This window comes from Pelodiscus sinensis, chromosome 26 (assembly GCF_049634645.1).
Source record: "Pelodiscus sinensis isolate JC-2024 chromosome 26, ASM4963464v1, whole genome shotgun sequence".
NCBI classification, from domain to species: Eukaryota; Metazoa; Chordata; order Testudines; family Trionychidae; genus Pelodiscus; species Pelodiscus sinensis.
Window position 1 is genome coordinate 1,667,414 of NC_134736.1, and position 22,032 is coordinate 1,689,445.

A 22,032-nucleotide genomic window follows, 5' to 3' on the forward strand; every position below is an offset into this window, starting at 1 on the left:
GGGTCTATTTATTTAGGCTTTGCACCATTCCTATGGCACACCGGCTTCACCCAGTTAACGGGGCAGACTTACCGGTTCCGGTTAGCCATTAACCAGTGGGGGCTGGAGCAGCCCCTGCCTGCCACGGACGGGTCTGCCCAGGCACCCTGCAGGCAGGAGCTGCTCCTGTAAATGATATATTTAATGGGTTACCCATTTGAACGGATTTTACATCCCTACTGGCTTCTGGTTTCAGAATTCAAACAGTTCTCTCTCCCCATGGCTTGCTCTGGCCAGGCGAAGGCTCGTTCGTCTGAACCTGTTTGCCCATTGAAACAGAACTCCTGCCTAGGACACGGGAGGTGCGAGTCCTCCCTTCAGCAACCCTGGTACTGCACCCGACAATGAAATCGGCCTCCTGCTACTGCATACCATTGCTGAAAGACTCAGTTTGTGTCCACTTGTCCCCTTAGTGTCAGACCCAGGCCAGAGCCCCGCAGGACCTGGGCAGACGCGTCCCCCCACTTTGACAGCAACAAGGAGCAGCGCACCCACATGTCTCTAGTTTGTTCATGGGGGTGTCAGTTGTCCGTTGCTTAGAACCGGAACAAGCACTGATGGGAAGAGACTAATTAAGTCAGGCCATGACCTTCCAAGCCACAATATACGCTCCAAGCTGGTTTTCCAATATTAGGGGGGTTTCCAGCCACATCTTTTCAGACTGTTCCAGTCCGAGACGCCTCGCTACTCTGCAGCTTGTGCTGTCGTGCAGGCTAAACCGTATCCCACTATTTCCGGTCACACTGTTTAGAGCCACAGGCATGCTCGGTTCATCACAGAATGCACAAGAGATTCCTGACCCCCCCACCCCCACCAATGACTGTCCCCAGATGCCCTGCAGCCACTCACACAGCTCCTAGGCAGAGAGCCTCCACCTGGCCCAGCCACAGGAAACCAGCCCACCAAGTCTGCCGAGCCCAGCATGCAGCTCTTATCAAACACAAGGAACAACGTGACTTGGAGTCTCTGAGATCATCACACGATTCAGTGCATGGGCCTCTGCACCAGGAATCATGCACTTGGTGGGAATGATTAGAAGCATTGCCAGAGCGCTTCAGAGCATCAGCATTGCCTGGAGCGTGAGGCCCTCTCCTCCCCCCGAAGTGTGAGCCAGCTGTCACTCGGGTAAGCAGGACTGGAAGGGTGCACTGGAAATGGTGCATATCACAGCCTCAGAGCCAATGCTCGGGCAGGGACTCTGACCCAGGGGCTTGGTGCCACAAGATAAGCCTTCTCCGCATGCCTGGGAGCAGCTTTGACTCTGCCCGGTATAAAAGCAAGTTTCACCTCTCTTCTCTCTCTTTCTAATCGCTCCTTTAACGCCTCCAGGACACGCTCCTTCTCCTGCTCCAGCTCGGCCACTTCTCTCTGCTGCGCTTCCTCCACTTCCAACTTCAGACACGCCAAAGCCTGCTTCTTCCTCTCCTCCAAGCTCTCCTGCTCCACCTTTTGCAGGGACTCCCACTCCTCCCGCTGCCTGTGCAATGCAGCCGCTTGCTCTGCCCTGGGGGGTGTGAGAAGGGGAGACGATACAGGTAAGTAGAACAGTCGTACTGCAATGCCGCATCGCACGTAGTAACTACAAGAGGCAGCAGTGTGTGGGGGGGGGGAGGGGAAAGTCTGGTGCTCATGGAGAGCTGGCTCCTGCCTCCTCCCCCTTGCTGCCTCTCATACAGAGGCAGCAAGGGGGGCGGGGGGAGGAATGCGTGTAGTCAACTCATGAGAGTAGCTGTCTGGCAATGACCAGAGACAGCTATTAGACTATCTAAAGTCTACATTTTGTGCGCGCGCGGATGTGGGTGTGGGCGTGTCTAAAAAGGAGAGGTGAAAATTATGCTCCTGATTTCTCAGTTCCGGGCCTTGCGTGCCTCCTCCAACTCTCATTAGCCCTGATGCCCCTTACAGAGCTAGCGAAGAAGTCTACTCGCTCCAACCATGTCCCCAAGCACCAAATCAAAGGGACAGTGGGACTCACTTGTAGGGAGAATTCATCCCCAGTCCCCAGGGCATCCAAGGGGGATGGAAGAGCAGAAGTGAGTCTCGGGCCATGCGCGGAGGCTGAAAAGAGCATTAGTGAACCTTGCAGCCCAGGCTCTGATGCCCTCTGCCACGGGGCTCTTTTCTTTTTGCTGTGTAGACAGGCTCAGGCGGAGCAGTCAAAGGGGAATGAGACACACAGCAAAGCCACGTGGTTCTAGCTCATTTCTACATCTACGTCCTCTTCCGCTGTAGGAACCACAGTGAGCGTGAGGAGAGCTGGCCAGGGCTGCTGTGCATGAACAGATCCATTTCCCTCACTGTTTGCAGGATTACGAGAATTTCCCCAGAGTTACTACGGGGAGCCCTCGCCATACAGGGATTAAACCGCCACTTAGCCAAGGCACCAGCTGCGGTGAGCGGACATTTGTAAACGCAGCCACTCTGCTGCCCCACAGCATGCAGGGTCCCTATGTGCAGGGAGCAAAGGAAGGCTCACACTCAGCGTCACGCAGCTTGCGCTCAGCTTTTCACCTTATTTTCTCCTTTTCTGTGTCAGCCTCTGAGCTGATCTGGGCTCGCAGCTTTGACAGTTTCTCGGCCTCTTCCTCTCTCATCCGCAGCTCTTCTTCCTCAGAAGCTTTCGTCAGTTCCTCCTTGAGAGACCTGTGCGACCAGCAGCAGGAAAGAAGAGTCAAAGGCTATACTCACCTCACCGGCTTCCCTCGGAGACCCACAGATCTGATGCTAGTGCACAGAGGCACTGCCAACCTGGCGGAAGCGCTCCCAAGAATCCGGGCTCCATTTCTGGTCCTTACGCATTAAAATTTGGCTCTTGGGCACAAAAGAACCTTGAAAGGTCCAAAGTTTTGCAGCATTCCTTCAAATCTGTCTAACAGACCCGGGGCCAAGAGACAGGATAGAGTCTCCTTGGATTTCGACAGGGAATTACTTAGAACTCTGTCTCAGTAAAGCCAGTTGCTGCGCAGTGCTGAGCACGCTGAAAACGAAAAGGTGTCTCCAGAGGGGCTGGCTGGATCCCTCCGCAGCGATCTGGGCTCTGAGGTCTAACACCAACAACTCTTCTTATGCTACTACCTGGCGCCCCTTCTACTACAAATCCCTTCATCTTGTTCCTTGGCTTCTCCCCCATCTCCTCTGGGTGCTACATCTCCTGCTCCTTCGACAACAAATTATTCAACCATCAATTGGTGAGCGCCTGGAGGAGGAACAGCCAGCATGGACTTGTCAAGAGCTACCAATGCCAAACCAAACTAAGTTCTTTCTTCGACAGGGTTTCTAGCCTAGCAGCTGGAGGGAAGCAGTAGACATGGCATCTTGATTTTAGCAAGGCTTTTGAAATAGTCCCATATGACAGTCTCAAAAGCAAGCTAGGTAACTGTGGTCTTGGTGAAATGACTAAGGTGGGAGAAGACTGGTTGAAAGAGCAGTTACTATCGTTCACTGTCAGACTGGAAGGTGTATCTCCTGGGGCTCCAAAGGGATCAGTCTGGGCCCACTAATGACTATTTTCACTAATGACTTGGAAAATGGACAGTATGCTTCTGATGCCACGCTGGGAGGGGCTGCAAGCACTTTCAAGGATAGGATTAGAATTCCAAAACAACATTGATATAAACTGGGGACTTGGTCTGAAATCAGAGATGAAGGAAAAGAGCAGAGGAGAGGCTGTTCTGGATTTGATTCTGACACACAGTGGGGAACTAGTTGTGAAACTGACAGTGGAAGGAAGCTTCAGCGAAAGTGATCACAAAACAATGCAGCTCCTAATTCTAGGAATGGCAGGAAGGAAAACACCAGAATAAATACAATCAAGTTAGTAAAGTCTGCTCTCTGAAGGACAGAAAATGGGTAGATAAGATCTCACTGGAAGCAAGTCTAAGGGAAAAAAAAGAGTTCAGGAGAGTTGGCAGGCAGTTCTTTTGAGAGAGACAATCTTAAGGCCACAAGAGCAAACTATCCCAATTCAAGGGAAACAATAGGAAGTATGGAGAGAAACCACCGAGTGACCCAGAAGACCTTCGATGACTTGCAGATCCAAAAGCCGGTCCTACACAAAGTGGAAAATAGGTCAAATTGCCAATGATGAATATCAAGACCCTGCACACATTTAGGAATATAATAAGAAAGGCCAAGGCAAGAGATGAGATTCAATGGCTAGGAATATAAAGAGCAAGAAGAAAGCATTGTACAGTGCTGGGAAGCCAAAGGAAGAGCAGGAACAGGGAGGCTCCACACTAAATGAGGAGGAAAGAGGCTGCAATGGCCAAAGCGTTAGTCTTTTTTTGTTTCAGCTCTCACCAAAGAAGTTAGCGATGGTGAGAGAACCCAACGAATATCAGAGTGAAAAGGGACTAAAACAGGTACCAAACAAACTAACGATTACACAGACTAGTTAGATGTCGTCAGGTCAGCTGGGCCTGATGAAACATCCTAGAAACCGTAGATCTCTGAGCCATTATAGCAATTACGTTTGAGAACTGGTGGAGGATGGGAGAGATGCCTAAGGGGAAACATAGCATCTCTCTATAAAAGGGGAACAGGGACAACCTAGGGAATCACAGACCAGTCAGCTTAACTTCGATGTCCGGAAAGGAGCAAATAGCTGAATATGCTATTTGTGTGCACTTAGAAGACAAGGGGGTGATAAGTAACAGGCCACATAGATTTGTCAAAAATAAAATGTGTCAAACCAACCTACTATCCTTCTATTACACGGTACAAGCCTGGGGTGGGGGAGGCAGTACATGTCATACATCTCAACTTCAGGAAAGACACTGATACTGGCACTTGACCAGAGAACAAGCCAGAGAACTACAGCCTAGACAAACCTGCTATAGAGAGCTGCCTACACTGTACCGAGGTAGCTCAGAGGCCGCCCAGAGGCCAAGTGCAGACATGCCACTGAATGCTGAAACCGAGAACCTGAGGCTTACAAGGTTCAGCTCCCTGGGCAGCCCAAGCAGCCTGACTGGCTTTGATATTCAGCTAGCCCCATGCCTGATGTGGATAAATCTCTGGAACATTTCCTTCTAACCATGTATCCTTCTCATAGAACTTTGTATTAAGGGATTTTATATATCTATAAGAACAAGATATGTATACATCTTTATGCTAAGCTTTCTTATAGAATCCTTGTATTAAGAGAAACCCTGTATCCAGCCTTTTCCATACAAACTTTGTATCAAGCTCTTTATGCTATAGGTTTTAGGAATAGGTAAGGTAAAGAAAATTGTCTTTTGCTAGGAGTAGAATAGATCTCTCCCCTTTCCTGGACTGCCCTGGTGAAATGAATGAGGTGTGAATGGAGAATGAACGGTGAGCACATCAGCAGCAGTTGCAAGGGTGGAGAGGGTCTGGGAGCCAGATCCAAGACAATACCTGTGAAGTGAGCTCATTAAGGGGCCTGGACATACAGGCACCTTGGGAGTCCAGCAGCAAGTGCCTGCCCTTGGAAGAACTCTTTGAAGCAGCATTAAGCGAGGGGATGACTAATTGGCTGCATAAGAGGCATAAATAGGAGGCATCTTGCAGGGGGACCCCGGGCTTTTCATCTAGTCAACATGGGAACATCGATCTAGATTGACAGAAGCCGGGCTCCACCCCTCCCCCATCTAACTCACCTGGCCAGCGTAGTTTAGTTAGGGGGAGCAACTATTGGTAAGAGAGAGAGAGAGAGAGAGAGCGTGTGTGTGTGCGCGTGTGTGCGCATGAGTGTAATGTATCATACGCATGTGGTAAAGTGCTGATTGATCTATGTATGTTCAATAAATGTGGCGTGTTGCCTTATCCACTGAAAAAGATCCCGGGTGCTTCTTTTAAGCACAACACTGACGCCGAAAAGCCTAGTTGTGAAGTAGCTGGGAATTCGGCATGCGGCACTCCAGGGCTGTGTCCAGACTCAGGGGTTTTTTTGAAAAAAGTAGCCTTTTTTCGAAAAAACTTCACCTGCGTCCAGACTCAAGCCGCGTTCTTTCGAAATTAAATCGAAAGAACGCAGCTTTTCTTTCGATGGCGGTAAACCTCATTTCAGGAGGAAGAACGCCTTCTTTCGAAAGTTCCTCTTTCGAAAGAAGGCGTTCTTCAATGTAAATAGGGCTTCTTCGAAAGAGAGCATCCAGACTCACTGGATGCTTTCTTTCGAAAAAGCAAGCCACTTTTTCGAAAGTTCAACGTGCAGTCTAGACGGTCTCTTTCGAAAGAGGCTTGCAGTCTAGACATAGCCCAGGAGTAGCCCCATGTCCTCTCATGCTCCAGTTTCCCACTCTCTCACTGCCTCTTAGCCCGGGCTTGAACACCTGCCATGCTGTGAACATGAGGCCAGAGAAGGACACTTACCTAGGCTTACAACCCACGAGACAGGGGCATATGCAGAGAGCTACCTTTGCATCAGATCACAGCACTACCTGCTGGACGAGGGGAAGGCTCCCTGCTCTACACCGGAAAGACCGAGCGCTTCACCCACACACGCTCTGCACATCCACGTTAAGGGTCCATCCGGTCCATAACTCAGGTTATTGTCCACTAGATGCCAGGGCCTAACCAGGCAAAACTAGCCCCTCACTCATCTCCATCCAAAAACCCCAGCCCAGCCCTCTGTGCGCCAGACACGGGCAAAGGCCCCAGTCTCCTTTGCAGGCGACACACGGTCCCTGCAGACATCTCGAGATCCCAGGGACAGCCGGCTGTGGGAGCACGCGCATGGGGCCCGCAGCAAGGAGTCTCAGCAGGAAGGTGCACGGTTAGTATGAAAAGAAATTACTGGAGGGACTTTTCTTTCTGCTGATGAAGCATTCGAGCTTCTTCCTCCTCCTCTTGCCTCAACTCCTCCTGGAAGCGCTTAAGCTTCTCCTCCTTTGCTTGCAGGAAACGCATTTTGTCTTGCTCCAGCTCCTGGGCGATTTCCTCTGGGGACTGTGCGCAAGGCCTGTTCAAGGACGCCGCTTGCTTGATTTCCTCCCGCAGGGCTCTGCCAGAAGAAAAGGAAGCTGTCTTTAAAAAGGGTAACTGGCTAGTGCACTGAGAACAGCATTACTCCACCGATGGTGCAAGGGTCTCAAAGCCAGGCACAAACGCCAGCTGAGCCCCCTGAAAGGCACCTTGGTGAAACAACACACAGAAATCACTGCCGCCACCCCGGCCTAGAGCACAGCAGCTGCTGATGGGAGGCCGAGCAGTGTAGACGGTGCAAGCAGAGGGGCGGGGCAGAGATGGGATGTGCTTCGCTACACAACTTCTCCCCTTGCTGTGCCTCTCAGGGTGACGGGAGAACTAAGCCAGCCCCTCGCCAAGCTCCCAGTCCCGCTCTGTGGATGCCATGACACCTCTTGCCTTGTATCCAATTGGGACTGCAGGAGATTCAGGGGGCAGCATCTCATTACCGAGCTGGAACTGAATCAGCAGCGCAGCAGGGTCAATAGCACAGCTCTGCCCAGCAGGGCTCTCGACAGGCAGCGTGACGTGGGCAGGGCGTCACTTGCATATTTCATTCAGAAGCCAGGACCTGCACCGGGAACCCCCTGGCACTGACTGACTCCAACCCGTCCTCCCCTGCACATCGCTGACTCCGTCACCACTTGGCTTGCAAGAGGTGCCAGGCGGCGCTGCAGGAGGGGCTGGCTGGCGGAAGTGCTTGGCGGCAAGGGCTACAGATGACAAGCTAGAGGGCATGCCCTAGGGACCGCTGGGGTCACACCGAAAGGCAAAAGCTCCATGCAGTGGCCAGCTCCATGCAGTGGCCAGGGTGCGGAGAGCAGCTCGTGCAGGGTGTGGATTCAGGCCAGAAAGGCCTGGGCTGAATGGGCAGGATGCCAGAGTGCCCCGTCGTGAAAACACCCCTCAGAACGCCTCTGGCATGGGCGGGAGACAGGGCAGGGGCTAAGCCTCCGGACTGGAGCGGGCAGCGGGAGCCAGGGTCAGCAAACTCCAAGTAGAACGCTCAGCTTCATAAGGTGGCCCTGGGCGCCCTCCTGTGGCAGGCCACCCCCATGCAGGCAGGCCTGCCTCAGCGTCCCACCTTCCCCGGCCCCAGTACCGCCATGAGACGCTCCTGCAGGGCCAGTCTGTTACTGAATCACAGCGCGAGCAGCCCCCCACTCAGGCCTGGAAGTCCCGCGGCAGCAGGCTTCCTCCACAGCCCAGCCCTTCCAGCAGGAGGGCATGCCTCCTCCGGCTGGGCGCCCCTCGCTGGGAGAGCCTCCTCACCCAGCGCACCCCTGGCTCCCGCCCTCCGCTCTCCAGCCCTCAGCTGCAGCTCGCGGGCTTGGAAGCCAGCAGGCCCTCTGCTTTGGTGCTGCCTTCAGCACCGGCTCTCCAGCCCATGTCTGGCATGGGGAGCTCAGCTGGCAAACCTCTCTCGTGCCCTCCCCCAAGAAGCTCTTGCCGCTCTCCTCGAGGCCCTCCTCCCACTCGGATTCTCCCTGATCCTTCATCTCCTCGTCACCTGGCCTTCATCCGAAGAGGCCCCCTTGGGACGGGGGCCACAAGAAAAGGAGAGCATAGAGCAAAGCCCAGGGATACAAGAGCTTGCCCCTCCAGCTCGGTAACCCAGACACGAGGCTGGCAAAGTTGGCTCCAGCCAGCGAGCTGCTCCCACCATCCGGGTTCTGCAAGAGACCAGCTCCCCCGGCCACAAAGCACAGCAGTAGGCTCCTCTGCTCTCAGGGGACATCAGAAAACAAGCAGGTGGCCTGGCAGGGCTGCCCGGCGCTAGAGGGCAATTAAGTGAAGTGCCAGACTAATTCCTGATCCCTGCCCCGAGATCTACTCCGGTTTGCTTGGCAGCAGAGTCCCTGGGCCCAGGCACCAAGCTGGTGGGTGATTTAGCTACAGCCCTAGAGGACACTCGAGGGGAGGACATCAGAGGACACTCGGGGCTCCGCAGCTCTCCGGCGGAATGACACTGCATCTAGCAGGCGTCACACCGAGGGACGAACGCGCTGCCCTTTCCACGGATGGCGACCGGCTTTCTCGCGTAGGAAGCAGCGAGGACACACTGCTCAGCGACCGCTGGGCACAGCACCACAGCCACAAAAATCCATGCAGGACTCGGAGTCCTGCCCCCGCTGCTGCCAGGCTGCGTGACTGGGAAAGCCACTTCCTCTCTTGGTGCCTCGCTTCCCAAGCAGACACACAGCGCAGCCTTCCCGGCGGAAGGGGGGCAGGCCCAGCCTTGCGATCCAACCTCCCTATTCCTACGGACAGGCACTGCGCGGACACCCGGCTCACACGCAAAGGGAACACCCAGCTCCTGTGGGTACCTACGCAGCTGCTTCCCTCCCTACACTCTGCGGTGCTCCTGATGGAAGTAGAGCAAGGGGCTCTCCCCTTCTCATCCAGCCTCTGCCTAACCTCGCTGACCTCACAGCACTGCACAAGGACCACCTGGCCCCCAAGCTTGCGCAAAAGAGGGGACAGAAGGAAAGTGTCTCTTTTGTCTCTTCCTGGCCGGGGGGGGGGGGGGGGGGGGGGACTGGTCTCTGGGTTCCATGTGCTTCCATCAGTTCCAGCAGCGGAACCTTCCCGTGGCGCTAATGCAGAGAGGCCATGTGTTACGCTAATGCGCGCTTTCCTGGTCACGTGCTCGGAGAAGCCCGGCAGCCCTTGGCTTTGGAAAGCCTAGCTTGCCCGCCTCGCCATAAACAAGCTCACCGCCAACGCAGCGGGCTCACGTGACAGTTAACAGCGGGTGGGCAGCGGCACGAGTCAGCAGGAAACCTGCTTACAACAGGGAAAACCGGAGGCTTCCCTGCAAATATCGTGGAGAACAGCAGCCATGGGGATGGAAAAAGAAAAGGGAAAAAAATGGAGAAAGAATGACAGGTTTGAAAAGAAAAGACCATTCAGCATTAACCCCACTGGAGCTCCCCAGCGCGAAGGCTTGGCTCCGTAAATACACAATTGCCATGCACAAACACGGCACACTTTCCATAGCGCCTGTCTCTTCAGAGAGCTCTGCCTTCTCTAGTCCCCTGACTCTGCACGGACTGGAGACTGGTTACTTTGCTCAGCCAGCTTCACTCCTTCCCCAGCAAAGCAAACCTGCCAGTGTCTGGCTCAGGCAAACATGCTACCTATGGAGCAGGTGTTCTCCTGAATCAGACACAAATGTGCTGGAAGTGTGCCAGGCTCCGGTAACAGAAAGCAATAGGATCTCACAAAGAGCCAGTGAAATAAAATAAAGCCCTATTTCGAAATACCTGTTATTCCTCCCGCAATGAGGTTTAACAGGTAGTTCGAACTAGGGCTTTATTTCGAATGCCCGTTTCACTGCCGCGTGTAGACACGGGCATTTATCCCGGGCTTGTAAATTTCAAAAACTGGCGCCCGGCCGGGAAGATGCAAATCAAGCGCAGGATATTTAAATCCCGGGCTTGATTTGCAATTCCGAATGCCTACATTTGCAGCCCTATTCCGAAATAGGCTGCAAGTGTAGACATACTCCAGGTCTCTCAGGCCAACGGGCAGTCCAGCGTTCGCTGGTGGCAGGGCACTTAAACGCAGTTGAGACTTGTGGCTCTGGTCTCGGCAGTGCTTCGCCATTACGCTTTGAGACGTTTCTGCTCTCTGGCATGAAACTCGATGGGCACGGCTGGCCTTGCTAGCCCCACAGAGATGCTGAAGTGCTCTCTTCCCAGCAGGAAGGGAGCACATCTGGCTTCAGTCACTTCTGTACTGCCCGGGAACCAACCTGATGGTCTAATTCCTGACCTGAATTTTCTCACGCTCAGTAATAGATCCTGAAGCCTGACTCTGGCAGGCCCAATGGCTGGGCAAGAGGAGCAGCTACTTTATTTTCCCTCGGACAGACAACTGGCCACCGGACTGTCAACAAAACGCCTTAGGAACAGGTGCACTTAGGAGGCGCACGCTGCAATGCTCTTGTTTTCACACTCATTCTCGTAGGCCCGACTGAGAATCTCACTGAAAGCACCAAGCCACATCGCCACACTCAGCCGGGGTCACACAGGAGAACAGACAAGCCGGCGCCAGAGCCCTTACACCTGGTGAGGGGCTGCAGACTCCTCCGGGCCAGTGCGACTATTCAGCGATCCCTCCTTTTGTTCCACAGCAGCTCTCTCTTCCTGGCCGGCGCTCTCTAAGCTCAAACACTTCTCTTCGGCCCCTTCGCAAGCACTCGCGGGGCTTTGTTCCCTCTCGCTTTGCAGCAGGAAAAAGGTAACAGAAGAATAGATTAGTGAAAAGTGGACTTCGCTGCTTGCTCCATGTAAACAGGATGGAGGGGGGCAGTCTGCAGCACAGTCGCATCCCTGCCAAGGGCACCTGCTAGCTAGTCCAACACTGTTGTAGCCTAATGGCAAAGCAATAGCTCCCTTCCATCACCCAAACCAGAGGAGGAGCGGCAAGCATTGGAAGGCCAAGGCTGTGTCTACACTGGGGAGGTTTGGAAACAAAAGTGCTGTCCACATGCAAACGTTGTCAACATTAAAAAACAAATCGAACCATTTTTTCTGCCTCCCATTGTCGACATTTCATGGCCACATTGCTGGCACCCTGGTGACAGACAGAGCAAAGCAATGTGGGTGAGCGTCCCACAATGCAGTGCGGTGGGAAGGCAGAGCTGATCCCTGCGCTTCTTGGGATTCCCTCGTAGCTCTGGGAGCTCTCCGTGCCAAGGAACGTCAAAGCAGCCCAGCCGTCTCTCCAGCCCTCCCCCTGCAGCAACAGTCTGCTTGCCACTGTGTTCCTAGCAGGGCAGAACAGGAGCATCCCAGTGATTTGCTATTTGTTTGTTTCCCAAATGGAGCAGCTCACTCAGCTGTCAGACACTTCCTGGAACTCTGAAAAGGGGGGGGAGGGCACAGGCCTGCAGGGCAGCAGGGATCACAAAATACTGAGCAGAGCCATCAGGGCAGGCATTGTGGGATATTGGCGGAAGCCAGTTCAACCGGCAAAACAAACAGCCGGGTCCACACTGGCTCTTTGTTGACAATAAAGGGAGGGGAAAAGACAAAAGTCTCTCACAGGGGTAGAAGTATTGTGTTGCCAAAACTGGGTGTCCCCTCCCCCCAACATAAGGCACATTGCAGTGTAAACACTCTCACTGTTTTGTCACCAAAAGGCACTTTTGGGGGTGGGGGAAGCAAAAAGTGCCAGTGTAGACAAGGCCTAATAGGTGGCTGGGGGCATAAGTGAGTGTCTGTCCATCTCTAACTGCTAAATCCCTTCCAAGGAAAATGTCCCTTCTTCTCCAAGTCCTGGGAGAATTTCCCAAAGCATTTTTGAAGACAAACCAAGCCCCCTAGCAAGCTCTCCCCTGGATCTGAATGACAGCTGGAAGTACTGGCAGGCATGCCCATAGCGACAGACAGCCTAGGGAAGTACAAAGCAGGGTTACCAGCGGAGAGGAGGGGGAAGAGAGTGAACACAGCGCTGGGGTGCAGGTACAGTGATAAAATGCTTGCTGCACAGAGGACATATTTTCAGCATATGAGCAGCATCTCCAAGCACAAGTGCACGGGGCACCCCAGGGCCTGCAGCAGGTCGTTGAGCACTACTGCGGATCAGTCTCTCCATCAGCCTGGCTGGAAGAGGGCCGTCTTCAGCACTCGGGCACGGAACTGTGGCTCCCAGATGCCCAACACCAGAATTCTACGATGCCACAGACGGAGAGGAGTTTCTAATTCACGTTTCCTCTACAAACAGAGCAGGGCTGGGTTCAGCCTTTGGCATTAACAGGGAGCCAGGCTGTCACTGGCAAGAACGTGGCCACGGATAAGCCAGCTGCACAGTACTGACATTCCCACGGGCCCAGTTTAAAGAGGGCTGGGTGGGGGTTGTGTCAGCCCCTGAATAATCGGGTGGTATCAGTGATATCTAGAGACTGGGTCTCCCACGGTTAAATGCCTCGAGCCACAACAGGAGAGCTGAGCTGGTGTGGAGAACCCGGAAAGGACAAACGGTTAGCTACGTTCACCCAGGTCAGCAACCTAGAAGAAAGACAAGTTTCCTAGCCTCAGAGAAAAGCCAAACGGCCGGAAGGGAAACATGCAGCTGCTGTTCTCAGGGAGATGAAAGGTACGTGTTTGCGAGCCTGCCTGCCAGAGGCCTGAACAGCACTGACCCTGCTGAAAGAGCAGGGACGAGGGAAAAGAGCAGGGTCGCAAATAAAGTGAAGGACAGAAGACAAAGATAAGAGAAGCTGTAGCCGTCCTGGGGTGTCCCTCAGGTGGATTCCTGCAGAGGCTGCAATGACCACACTACAATAGCCTCAGGTCTGGGCTGGGTAGGAGAGCAGTGGAGAGCTGGGCCTCTCCAGCCATCCTCTGTAGTACTGGCCTGTTTCTACCATACCTCTCAGCACCTTCGGTTCTTTTGCTTTGCTCTGCTTCCAAGCTGGCTTGGCTTTGGTCCTTTTCCTCTTCTCCCAGCCCCTGGGCCTGCAGGGAAAAGCAAACGGTGGGCTGTTGCAGACTCCATTGCTCTTGAGAACGGACAGCGGTTCGGCAGAAGGGAGGCGGGAAGCTGGTGAAGCACTGTCCCTGTAGCTGAGCACCCTGCCGAAGCAGCAAACGAACTGCCCCTCAGAAAGAGGCCAAGCAACCGCTGAGATCAAAATGCTCAGTCCTTCTCAAACCCACACCGCACCCTGGGGAGAGGGTCTGATCGTGGAGAACAGGGGTGTCCAAGTTGAGACATCCGGAAAGGTTTACAGAGAGCAGGGACTCGGCACCTTGGAAGCCAGGTCAGGCACCAAAACCACTTGTTGCGTTAGAAAAGACAGGGCTGAGTCACTGGCCCAATGTGATGCCGGGGTGAAATCACATGCCAGGTTCCCGGCACTGGCGGAGGCTGAGCTGGCAGGGGAAGGGTTAAGAGCCCGTCCCCAGCGGAGGCTCCGCGCACTCATCGGTGGCGGGGCACTCAGGCGCGCCTTCGCCATACCGACATGCACCAAGGGGCCGGGCCGACATTTGAAGAAATGAAATTATAAATAGCCCGGATTTATGCAAATGTCTAGCAGAGCAACCAGCAGCAGGATTCCCTGCTAGTGCTGTCACGTCTGATCACATCAACCCGGTCAGACCTCTGCAGGCATCTCCCGCTCTCCTGCAACTAACGGCTCCGCTCCCCAGGAGCCAGGTGGCTCCTGGCTGCACTGTCCCCGTGGAAAGCACAAGGGCTATTTTTACTCCTCGGAAGCTCTCGCTGCCAGCTGGAGTCACCCTCACGCTCGCTCTCTAACTGGAGCAGCCTGCACCCTTAACTCTGCCTGTCAAGGGTCATTTCTAAAAGCTGAGCTAGCCTCTACCTTCGGCAGGGCAAGGCTGCCGCCAGGGGGCGGCTTTGGGCCACTGGGCTGGGAGTGAGGAGGCCCAGGGCTTAAATCCTGACTATCGCTGACTCATCGTGTGACCGTGGGCAAGTCCTTCCCCTCTGGCCTCAGTGCCACCCACTGAGTGGGGATCCTGGGAAAGAGCGAAGGCTGCCACCACTCCGGGAGACCACTCAGGGAGAACAGCCCAGGGAGACCAGCTGCTCTCCAACAGGTGAGCCTAGCCCCCTGCTCCATGTGGGCAGGATCACAGCCCAAAGCAGGCAAGTTACAGTGGGGGGGGTCTAGGCTGGACATTACGAAAACTATTTCCCTAGGCGGGTGGGAAGCGCTGGGGTGGGTTCCCTGGGGAGGGGGTGGAGTCTCCATCCCTAGAGGTGTTTAAGTCCCGGCTTAACAAAGCCCTGGCTGGGTTGATTTAGCTGGGATTGGTCCTGCCTTGGGCAGGGGCTGGACTTGACTCCTGAGGTCTCTTCCAGCTCTGTGATTCTAAGATGAGATTCCCATGGACCCCACAGGGGACTAGACCAGGCCCTGTGCCTGCTTCTATATTAGCCTTTTACCACTATGGCTACCAGGGCGGTAGCTCCATTGGCTGAACAGGATGCCAGCAGCTCACACACGGCGTCCTTGGAGCCAGTCCAGTGGCAAAGGGTTAACACGGCTGGGGCTGGGGTGCCCAGCCTACGCTAGCTGCACTTCCGGAGCAGAACCAGGAGTAGCAGTAATGGCACCGCCAGGAGGGAAAACGCTCGTCCAGCTCAGACCGAGGTGAACAACACTGTTCCCAGAGCCACATGAAACCCCCTCCTCCTCAAGAAGGGCCCCCCCACCCTGCTCTGCCGGCCCTGAGCAGAGACAAGACAAAGATTTCCAGGCTAAAAAACCTTCAGTGGAGATCTCAAAGCACTGGGCCATCCCCGAGCTTTCCACCCTCCTGCCAGGCGGGACTTAGCCCCCTCCCGTCCCCGGAAAGGCTTGGGGGCAGGGGAGGGAGACGGCGCCGTCAGCGGGGGCTCCCCATGCCTCTCGACACAGACACGCAGCCTCTGCAGAGCTATGGCACACGGCTACGGCTGATCCCGACAGGGCACGATGCGAGCAGCCCTCCCGTGGCTCACTCGGCAGTCACAGGGGCTAATATGCCAAAGCAAAAGCATATTAGAACCGTGTGTAGAACTAAACCCACCCTAAGCAGCTAGAAGTGTCGCTCCACACACGGGAGCAGCTGCAGGTCTGCGGTGGGCACCATCTCAAACCAGCTCTCTTTCCCGGGGACAGGGAACATGGGCCTGCACGATGCGCACGCTGCCGCGGAAAGGAGAGGGGACACCCCAGGCAGATATCCTGCTTCCCTTTCACACCCCATCTCTTCGCTATTGGGCACAAGAGGCCACGTGTGTTCTCCACAGTGAGCTCAGCAAAGTTGGGTTTCTACTCCCTGCCCGACACTCCGCTCGGCCGATCGACTCCCTTCCAATCAGATCAGGGCGGAGTAAAGCCCAGCTGGAGCCACGACCCGAAGCCTCCTGGCACTGCACAGTGCGCTCCTTCAGCTGAGGCACTGCCAGGCTGGGCTGACAATCAGCCTTGGTAACAAGCTGGAGAGGCTGAGAAGCTTCCTTCCAACAGAGCTGCCCTCGTCCAGCCATTCCCTGGGGGTGGCAAACGCCCTCCCTTGCCACCGTGGCCCAGCGAGAAGGGCTCCCTTCCCGCCCGGCGAGGCCACACGTACCAAACGCTCCAGCCTCTTGGCACTGACCTGTCTGAGCAAGTCAGCCTCTGGCTTTCTTGGAACAGCCGTTTATTTTCCCCCACCAGTGTTCTCTGGGACCCAAGCCCCACCCATCCGCTCAGGGGAGGAACACCCCCCCAAAGTACCCTCGGCCCCCAGCAGTGCAGGGGAGGGCCCAGCGTGCACACACACAGGCACTGGAAGGTCGGCCCACAGGGCTCAACGGGGAACTGGCTTTCCAAGCAGGGAGCACCCAGCACTGCCTTGGCGCTTAGCCGAGGGCTGCATTCAGCACTGCTCTAGGGCTCAGGCAGACGTGGTTCTAAGCCCAACTTGGCCAACACTCACCACGTGGCCTTCACGCTGCGCTTCCGTTTCCCTTCGGCCCGTCTCATGGGGCAGCACAGAGCAAGTGCCAGGGTTCTCCCCCGCCACCGGACACGTTACCTCTGCCCACAGCGCCATGCACAGACACCGCTCACCTCCACCTGGGCGCTGTCCAGAGCGGCAGAAAGAACACCCACGTCCAGGACCTGCTCCGAGAGCCAGCTAGGGAAACCAAAGTCCTTAAACAGAAAGAGACAAGGGATTGCTTTCAGATGGGCACGTAGGTTTTAACAGAGATCCCTGGGGCCAGAGCATGGACGCCCACTGCCAGGAACATCCTCCCCATCTGTTCAATGGCCGCACGCTGCTCAGGACACCTGAGATGTGAAGAGTGGCAGCGGTGAGAGAAGGCAGAGATCGGTACGCGGGGCTTCACTAGCACATGCTCGGAACCAGCAACAGGCTGTACGTGCTGGCTGGGGGCGCCGTGAGCACTCTCGTGTTAGACTTGCATCCTGGCGCACTGGGGATCTCCCGTGGCTGCCCCCTCCCCCCGCAGCATGCAAGCCAGGGCAGCACTTGGTGTGCCGTGAGCGCGGGGAAGAGTGGCTGGCCCCACTGCTCACTGGGCAGATGAAAGGATGCGGATGGGCACTTTCCTGCACACCCCCTGCCTGCCCCACTGGCTGTTCCGCTGGGATCTTACGGGCCGGGCCCCAGCCCCCAGCAGCGGAGGAGAGAGGGGGGCCCCTGCAGAAAAAGGGACTGTGGTCTCCTCAGCCAAGTTTTACCTGGGTTGCTATTTTTCTTGCTTGTCATTCTCCAGTTCTGACCCCTCCCCGGCTCTGTGCTCCGCCCTCCTGCCCAGGCACTGCTGCAGAGGAAGGTCCCTTGCCCCTTGCGTATGATCCCAGCTCCCTAAGGGAGAGGTCTCGGAGCCCCGTACCCGGCCCGCTGACAGGCGGGGCAAAGGGAGAAGCTGCCCCGGGGCCCAGCAATTCAAAGGTGCTCGGGCTCCCAGCCAGCAACATGGCTACTGTAGCAGGGGCAGCAGTGAGAGCCCAGGGCCCTTTCAGTTGCCGCTGGAGCACAACCCCGTGCGGCGCTGGGGGCTGGGGCGCTGCGCTCGGGGCAGCATGGGGGCTGGCCATGCTCTATGCCCAGGGGCCTGTGCAGCCTGTCGGCTCCCCTGCCCATTTACGACTATACCTCCACCCACTGCATACACAGCCCTGTCACCCTGACGCCTTTGTGCACCACAGGGCCTGTGCACAGCCCTCCCGACAAGAACACGCCACACCCAGCAGACCAGCTTTGGAAGGAAGTATAGCCTAGGGGCTAGAGGGGGTGGCTGGGAGTATGGGAGCTTCAGAGCATCCTTAAGCCACATAGCAAAGTTCTCGGTGGTATTTAGCAATAAGCTGCAGATGGCCTCGCCAGTTCAGCGGACCCCAAACTCACTGCTGTTGTGACCTGCATCTGAAAAGCGTCATGTAGTACATCACTGGCAAACTCGTAATATCCTGGTCGTGAATATCACCGTGAAACGCTCGTAATAACACTGCAGTTGGAATTATGGCTAGCCTCTGATATTAAGTTTTGGAGAACCAAAAAGCAGGCAAAACAGTGGGGGGGGGGTGACTGCGCGTTGGGGGTCCCCCGTCTCCTGCACCCCAAAATGGCACAAACAGACTGCACCAGCCGGTGGAATAGAGGAAGTTTATTGCCTCTCCAGGATACAGCACAGCACAGATGGAATCTGGTCACAGATCTGGGCTAGGATGCCTCAGGCCCCCTTGAGATGGGGGAGACTGGGCCCCTAAACTCCAGCCCCTTTCCCTAGGCTGTCTCCTCCATGCTCCCAGACAGCAACTAACCCACACTCTTCCAGCCCTGCCCCCCAGCCAGGGCAGCATTCCACCTTCCTTTGTTCCTCTCCATGGGGGGTGTCTGGCCTTACCGGTTGAGAGGTCCCTTTGCATAGTGACTCATCCTGTTTTGCTGGGTCGCGGTATCCACGGCAGCCAGTGGGGGTTACCCCAGAGCCAGCAGCATAGAAACCAGCCAGGTACCCCCACTACGTCACAGTGGTCCTCCAAAGGGGAAGGCAAGCACTTCTGGCTCCAAGACTAACCAAGCCAGGTGTGACAGACGTGAATAATGGAGTATTAATTTGCATCAGAAGTTGCAGGAAATGCATTTGCTTTGTGAAATCAAGGAGCACTGCAAAACTGACATGGCGTTGGCTCCGTGGAGGTCAGAGCGAGCAGAGCCCCTGGGAGGCCTCCTGACATGTCAAATAAATACAAGCCCATTGGGGATACAAGGGACAGAGAGTAAATCTTTATCCTTCGCATGAGAAGACAAAGGAATCAAGCAGGCGATACCGAAGCTCTCAAGGCAGTTAAGTCCAACGCAGACTGTGAAGAGCTACAAAGATCTCTCACGTGGGTGGCTGGGCAACAAAATGGCAGGTGAAATTTGGTGTTGATTAATGCAAAGTAATGCCCATTGGACAACACAATCCCAACCCTGCATATACAATGGCGGGATCTAAATTAAACTGTTGCCACTCCAGAATAAGATCTTGGCGTCATTGTGGATAGATCGTTCCCTGAAAACACCTGCTCCACATGCAGCAGCAGTCAAAAAAACGAAGAGAGCGTTAGGAAGATTGGGAAAGGGCTCAATAATAAGGAACAAAATACCATAAAGCCACTAAATTAATCCAGGATACATCTATACCTTGAATGGCACATCCCGTTCTGGTCACCCATCTTAAAGATATATTAGAAGTGGAAAAGGTACAGAAAAGGGCAACAAAGGTTACTAGCAGTATGGAACAACTTCCATATGATGAGAGATTAAAAAGACTGGCACATCTTAGCATGGAAAAGAGATAACTAAATGAGATATTACAGAGTTGTGGAAGGGTGATTTCCCCACACTGGAATGGAAAGAGTCAAAACAGCCCTGGGCAAGGGCTGTGGCTGGGAGCCAATCAGGAGAGGACCTGAGGCAGCCAATCAGAGCCTGGCAGGGGTTTATAAATAGGTGGCTGGCCAGGAGGAGCTCAGTCTCCCTCCAGCTCTACAAGGAGAGGGACCTAGCTGCCTGCTAGCAGTGATGATATTCACTCTGTTCGCTTGTCACATTGCATAGGATTTCTACTGTCCTGTGCTGTTGTAACTCTGTGTGTGACTCAGTTTCCCTGGGCACTGCACCCATCCTGGCTGGGGATGGGAGTTTTGGATATGACTCTCACTGAGGGGAGGCTGCTCCAGGGTGCCCTGGCCCAGCACATACATAGTAACTCAGGCTCTCTTATAACCTGAGCCTAGGTGGCAGGGGAGGGGGTGTAACCAGATAACACCTTTTGCAGGGACAAAAGAGGAAGCGGGGCTGCCTGAAGGGCTGGGACCAGCTGCTGTGTGAGAGTTAATCTTGGCTGGCTTAGGATGCAGGGAGTCTAGCTGGCTTGGAGGGCAGAGATAGGGCCAGGGCCCCCTTCCTCCCAAGATGGATTGTAGTGACAGCTCCTAGTACCTCGCTAACAAGTCTGTTCTGCACGGCGTCCCTGTGAACCAATAAACCTTCAGTTCCACCTGCCGGCTGAGTCTCCCCTCTGGCTGTGATTGGGGGTGCAGGGCCAAATGGTCCCCACCCTCCATGACAGGTACCATGGACAGAGCGGTGCTGGGAGAAGGTAAGGTGAGCCAGGGGAACTCAGGCCCTAAGAAACCCCTGGCTGAGACCCAGCAACAGGGGCCCAGCGAGGTACCAGGGCTGCCAAGGAGCAGCCAGGCCAGCAGAAGGCCCCCACCCTGTTGCCAGTGACGCGTGGCCACGTCAGACTGCAGTGTGCCCCGATGGAAGAAGCTAGATGGCGACTGGGGGATAATGGGTTTCTCTGGGAGGCGAGGACCCTGTGCGGGCACTGCTGCGGAGCTGTGCCTGAGGGAAGGGCGCCAGAAGCAGTGGAGAACTCCCAAAAGGGCAGGGAACAACAGGTGAGACACCGCTGGGGGGGGGGGGCCGTGTGCCTGGACTGGGCTGAGTGATGAGCAGAAGGCACTGCGGGGCTGAGTCACACGCTGCTAACGGGGGTCTATAAAATCATGACCGGGGGGGGGGGGGGAGTGAACAGGTGAGTGTCGTTTCCCCTCCACAACACACAAGAACCCGGGGTCACTCAGAAACGAACAGGTAGCAGTTTGAAACAAAAGGAACTAGTTCTCCACACCGTGCACTGCAAACCTGTTAAACTCATTGCCGGGTAGGCTGTGAAGGGCAAAACTATAGTTGGAAGAAAACCCGAATGCAGTAACTCAAGGAGGATAGATCTACCAACGGCTAGTAGCCAAGACTGTCACGGATGGAACCCCTTCCTCTAAGTTCCTCTAAACTTCTGACCGCCAGATGCTAGGACTGGGTCGCAGGGGATGGGTCACTGGATAACTGCCCTGTCTGTCTACTCTCTTTGAAGCATCGGGCACTGGCCACTGCTGGATGACAGGTCAGTGGGGCAGATGGACCTCTGGTCTGACCCAATTTGACTGATTTTCAAGCCGTTTGAACTCCGTGACAGACCCTGGCCAGTAATACCTGGGAAGGAGACTGTAGGTGAGAGAAAAAACTTTGAGCAAAGACTGTCATCTTGCTAGATTCGATTAGTGTCTTTTTGTTTGACTGTTAATTGCTTGTAACCATTTCTACCGTTATCCCCACTAATTGATATCACTTACCCTACGCCCTTTTGTTCACGAACATGCTATTTTTGCTATAAACCAATTCAGTGCTGTGCTTGAAGGGAAGGGTGTGTGCAGCCCAGTTCAGTTAAGAAGAGGCAATGCGACAATGCTAACAGATCAGCAAACCTAGCATGCTCTGTGCCTGAACGGTGACAGGGCCTGCATGTTGAAGAGGACCATCTCTGAGGAGCTCGGGAGCTGGAGTTCCAGGCAAGGTTTGGGCTGGGAGAGCCTAGCGGAGTTTGCTGGTGAGGCAGGGAGCTGATACACCGTCCCACCACCAGCAAAGTTCACTCCTGCAAGGGCAGCGGGTCTGACGTCGGCTCCCAGCTCTGGACCTCCCCAGCAGCATGGTACGGAGTCAGAGCTGGGTTCCATTTCCAGCTCCACCACTGACTCACAGCAGGGTCTCTATCCAGACCCCTCACCTCTTGTGCAATGGAGTTACACTGAGCTAAGCCTTTCAAATGTCTTTGGAGACCTCTGGAAGCAAAGCTAGGCAAGTGCAAATGGTCGGGTTGGTCTGGGCCACCTTGTGAGGTTCTTTCCCAGCAGCGGAGGGACAGAGAAGGGGGAAGGCAGGAGGCCTGGGGACCCATTTGCCGAGTACTCACAGAGGAACACAAGGCTGATACCCAAGGACTCACCATCACATGAAGCAGCTCATGATCCGACTGGTCAGAAACCTGCAATTCTCTCACGTGCTCGCTGGCATCGGACTCCTTGAAAAACCCAAAAGGGATGCATTTCAGTCCATATGGCGGCAAGTTTACTGGGCCATTTCCAACAAAAGCAGACCTAAGGGTGCTGGGAAAACAAGTCCAATCTGTACATGCTACTGGGCTGCACCCGAGTTTCCGACACTAGACAAAAGACATTTCTAAGGG

At 55.0% G+C, this 22,032-nt stretch overlaps 1 protein-coding gene across 10 annotated transcripts in view; it reads right to left on the bottom strand.

The window, feature by feature from the left end:
* Positions 1-22,032, bottom strand: part of CEP164 (centrosomal protein 164) — a 68,727-nt gene that overhangs the window by 20,889 nt on the left and 25,806 nt on the right. For 8 of the 10 annotated variants that reach the window (XM_075909322.1, XM_075909321.1, XM_075909319.1 and 5 more), the window contains 7 exons: positions 21,793-21,867; positions 16,550-16,633; positions 13,351-13,436; positions 11,038-11,196; positions 6,800-7,006; positions 2,551-2,682; positions 1,327-1,543 (listed from right to left, as the gene is read on the bottom strand). In XM_075909322.1, the coding sequence (XP_075765437.1) occupies positions 1,327-1,543; positions 2,551-2,682; positions 6,800-7,006; positions 11,038-11,196; positions 13,351-13,436; positions 16,550-16,633; positions 21,793-21,867 (960 nt within the window). The remainder of the gene's footprint in view (positions 1-1,326; positions 1,544-2,550; positions 2,683-6,799; positions 7,007-11,037; positions 11,197-13,350; positions 13,437-16,549; positions 16,634-21,792; positions 21,868-22,032) is intronic. The other 2 variants (XM_075909320.1, XM_075909323.1) reach the window with 2 other exon arrangements.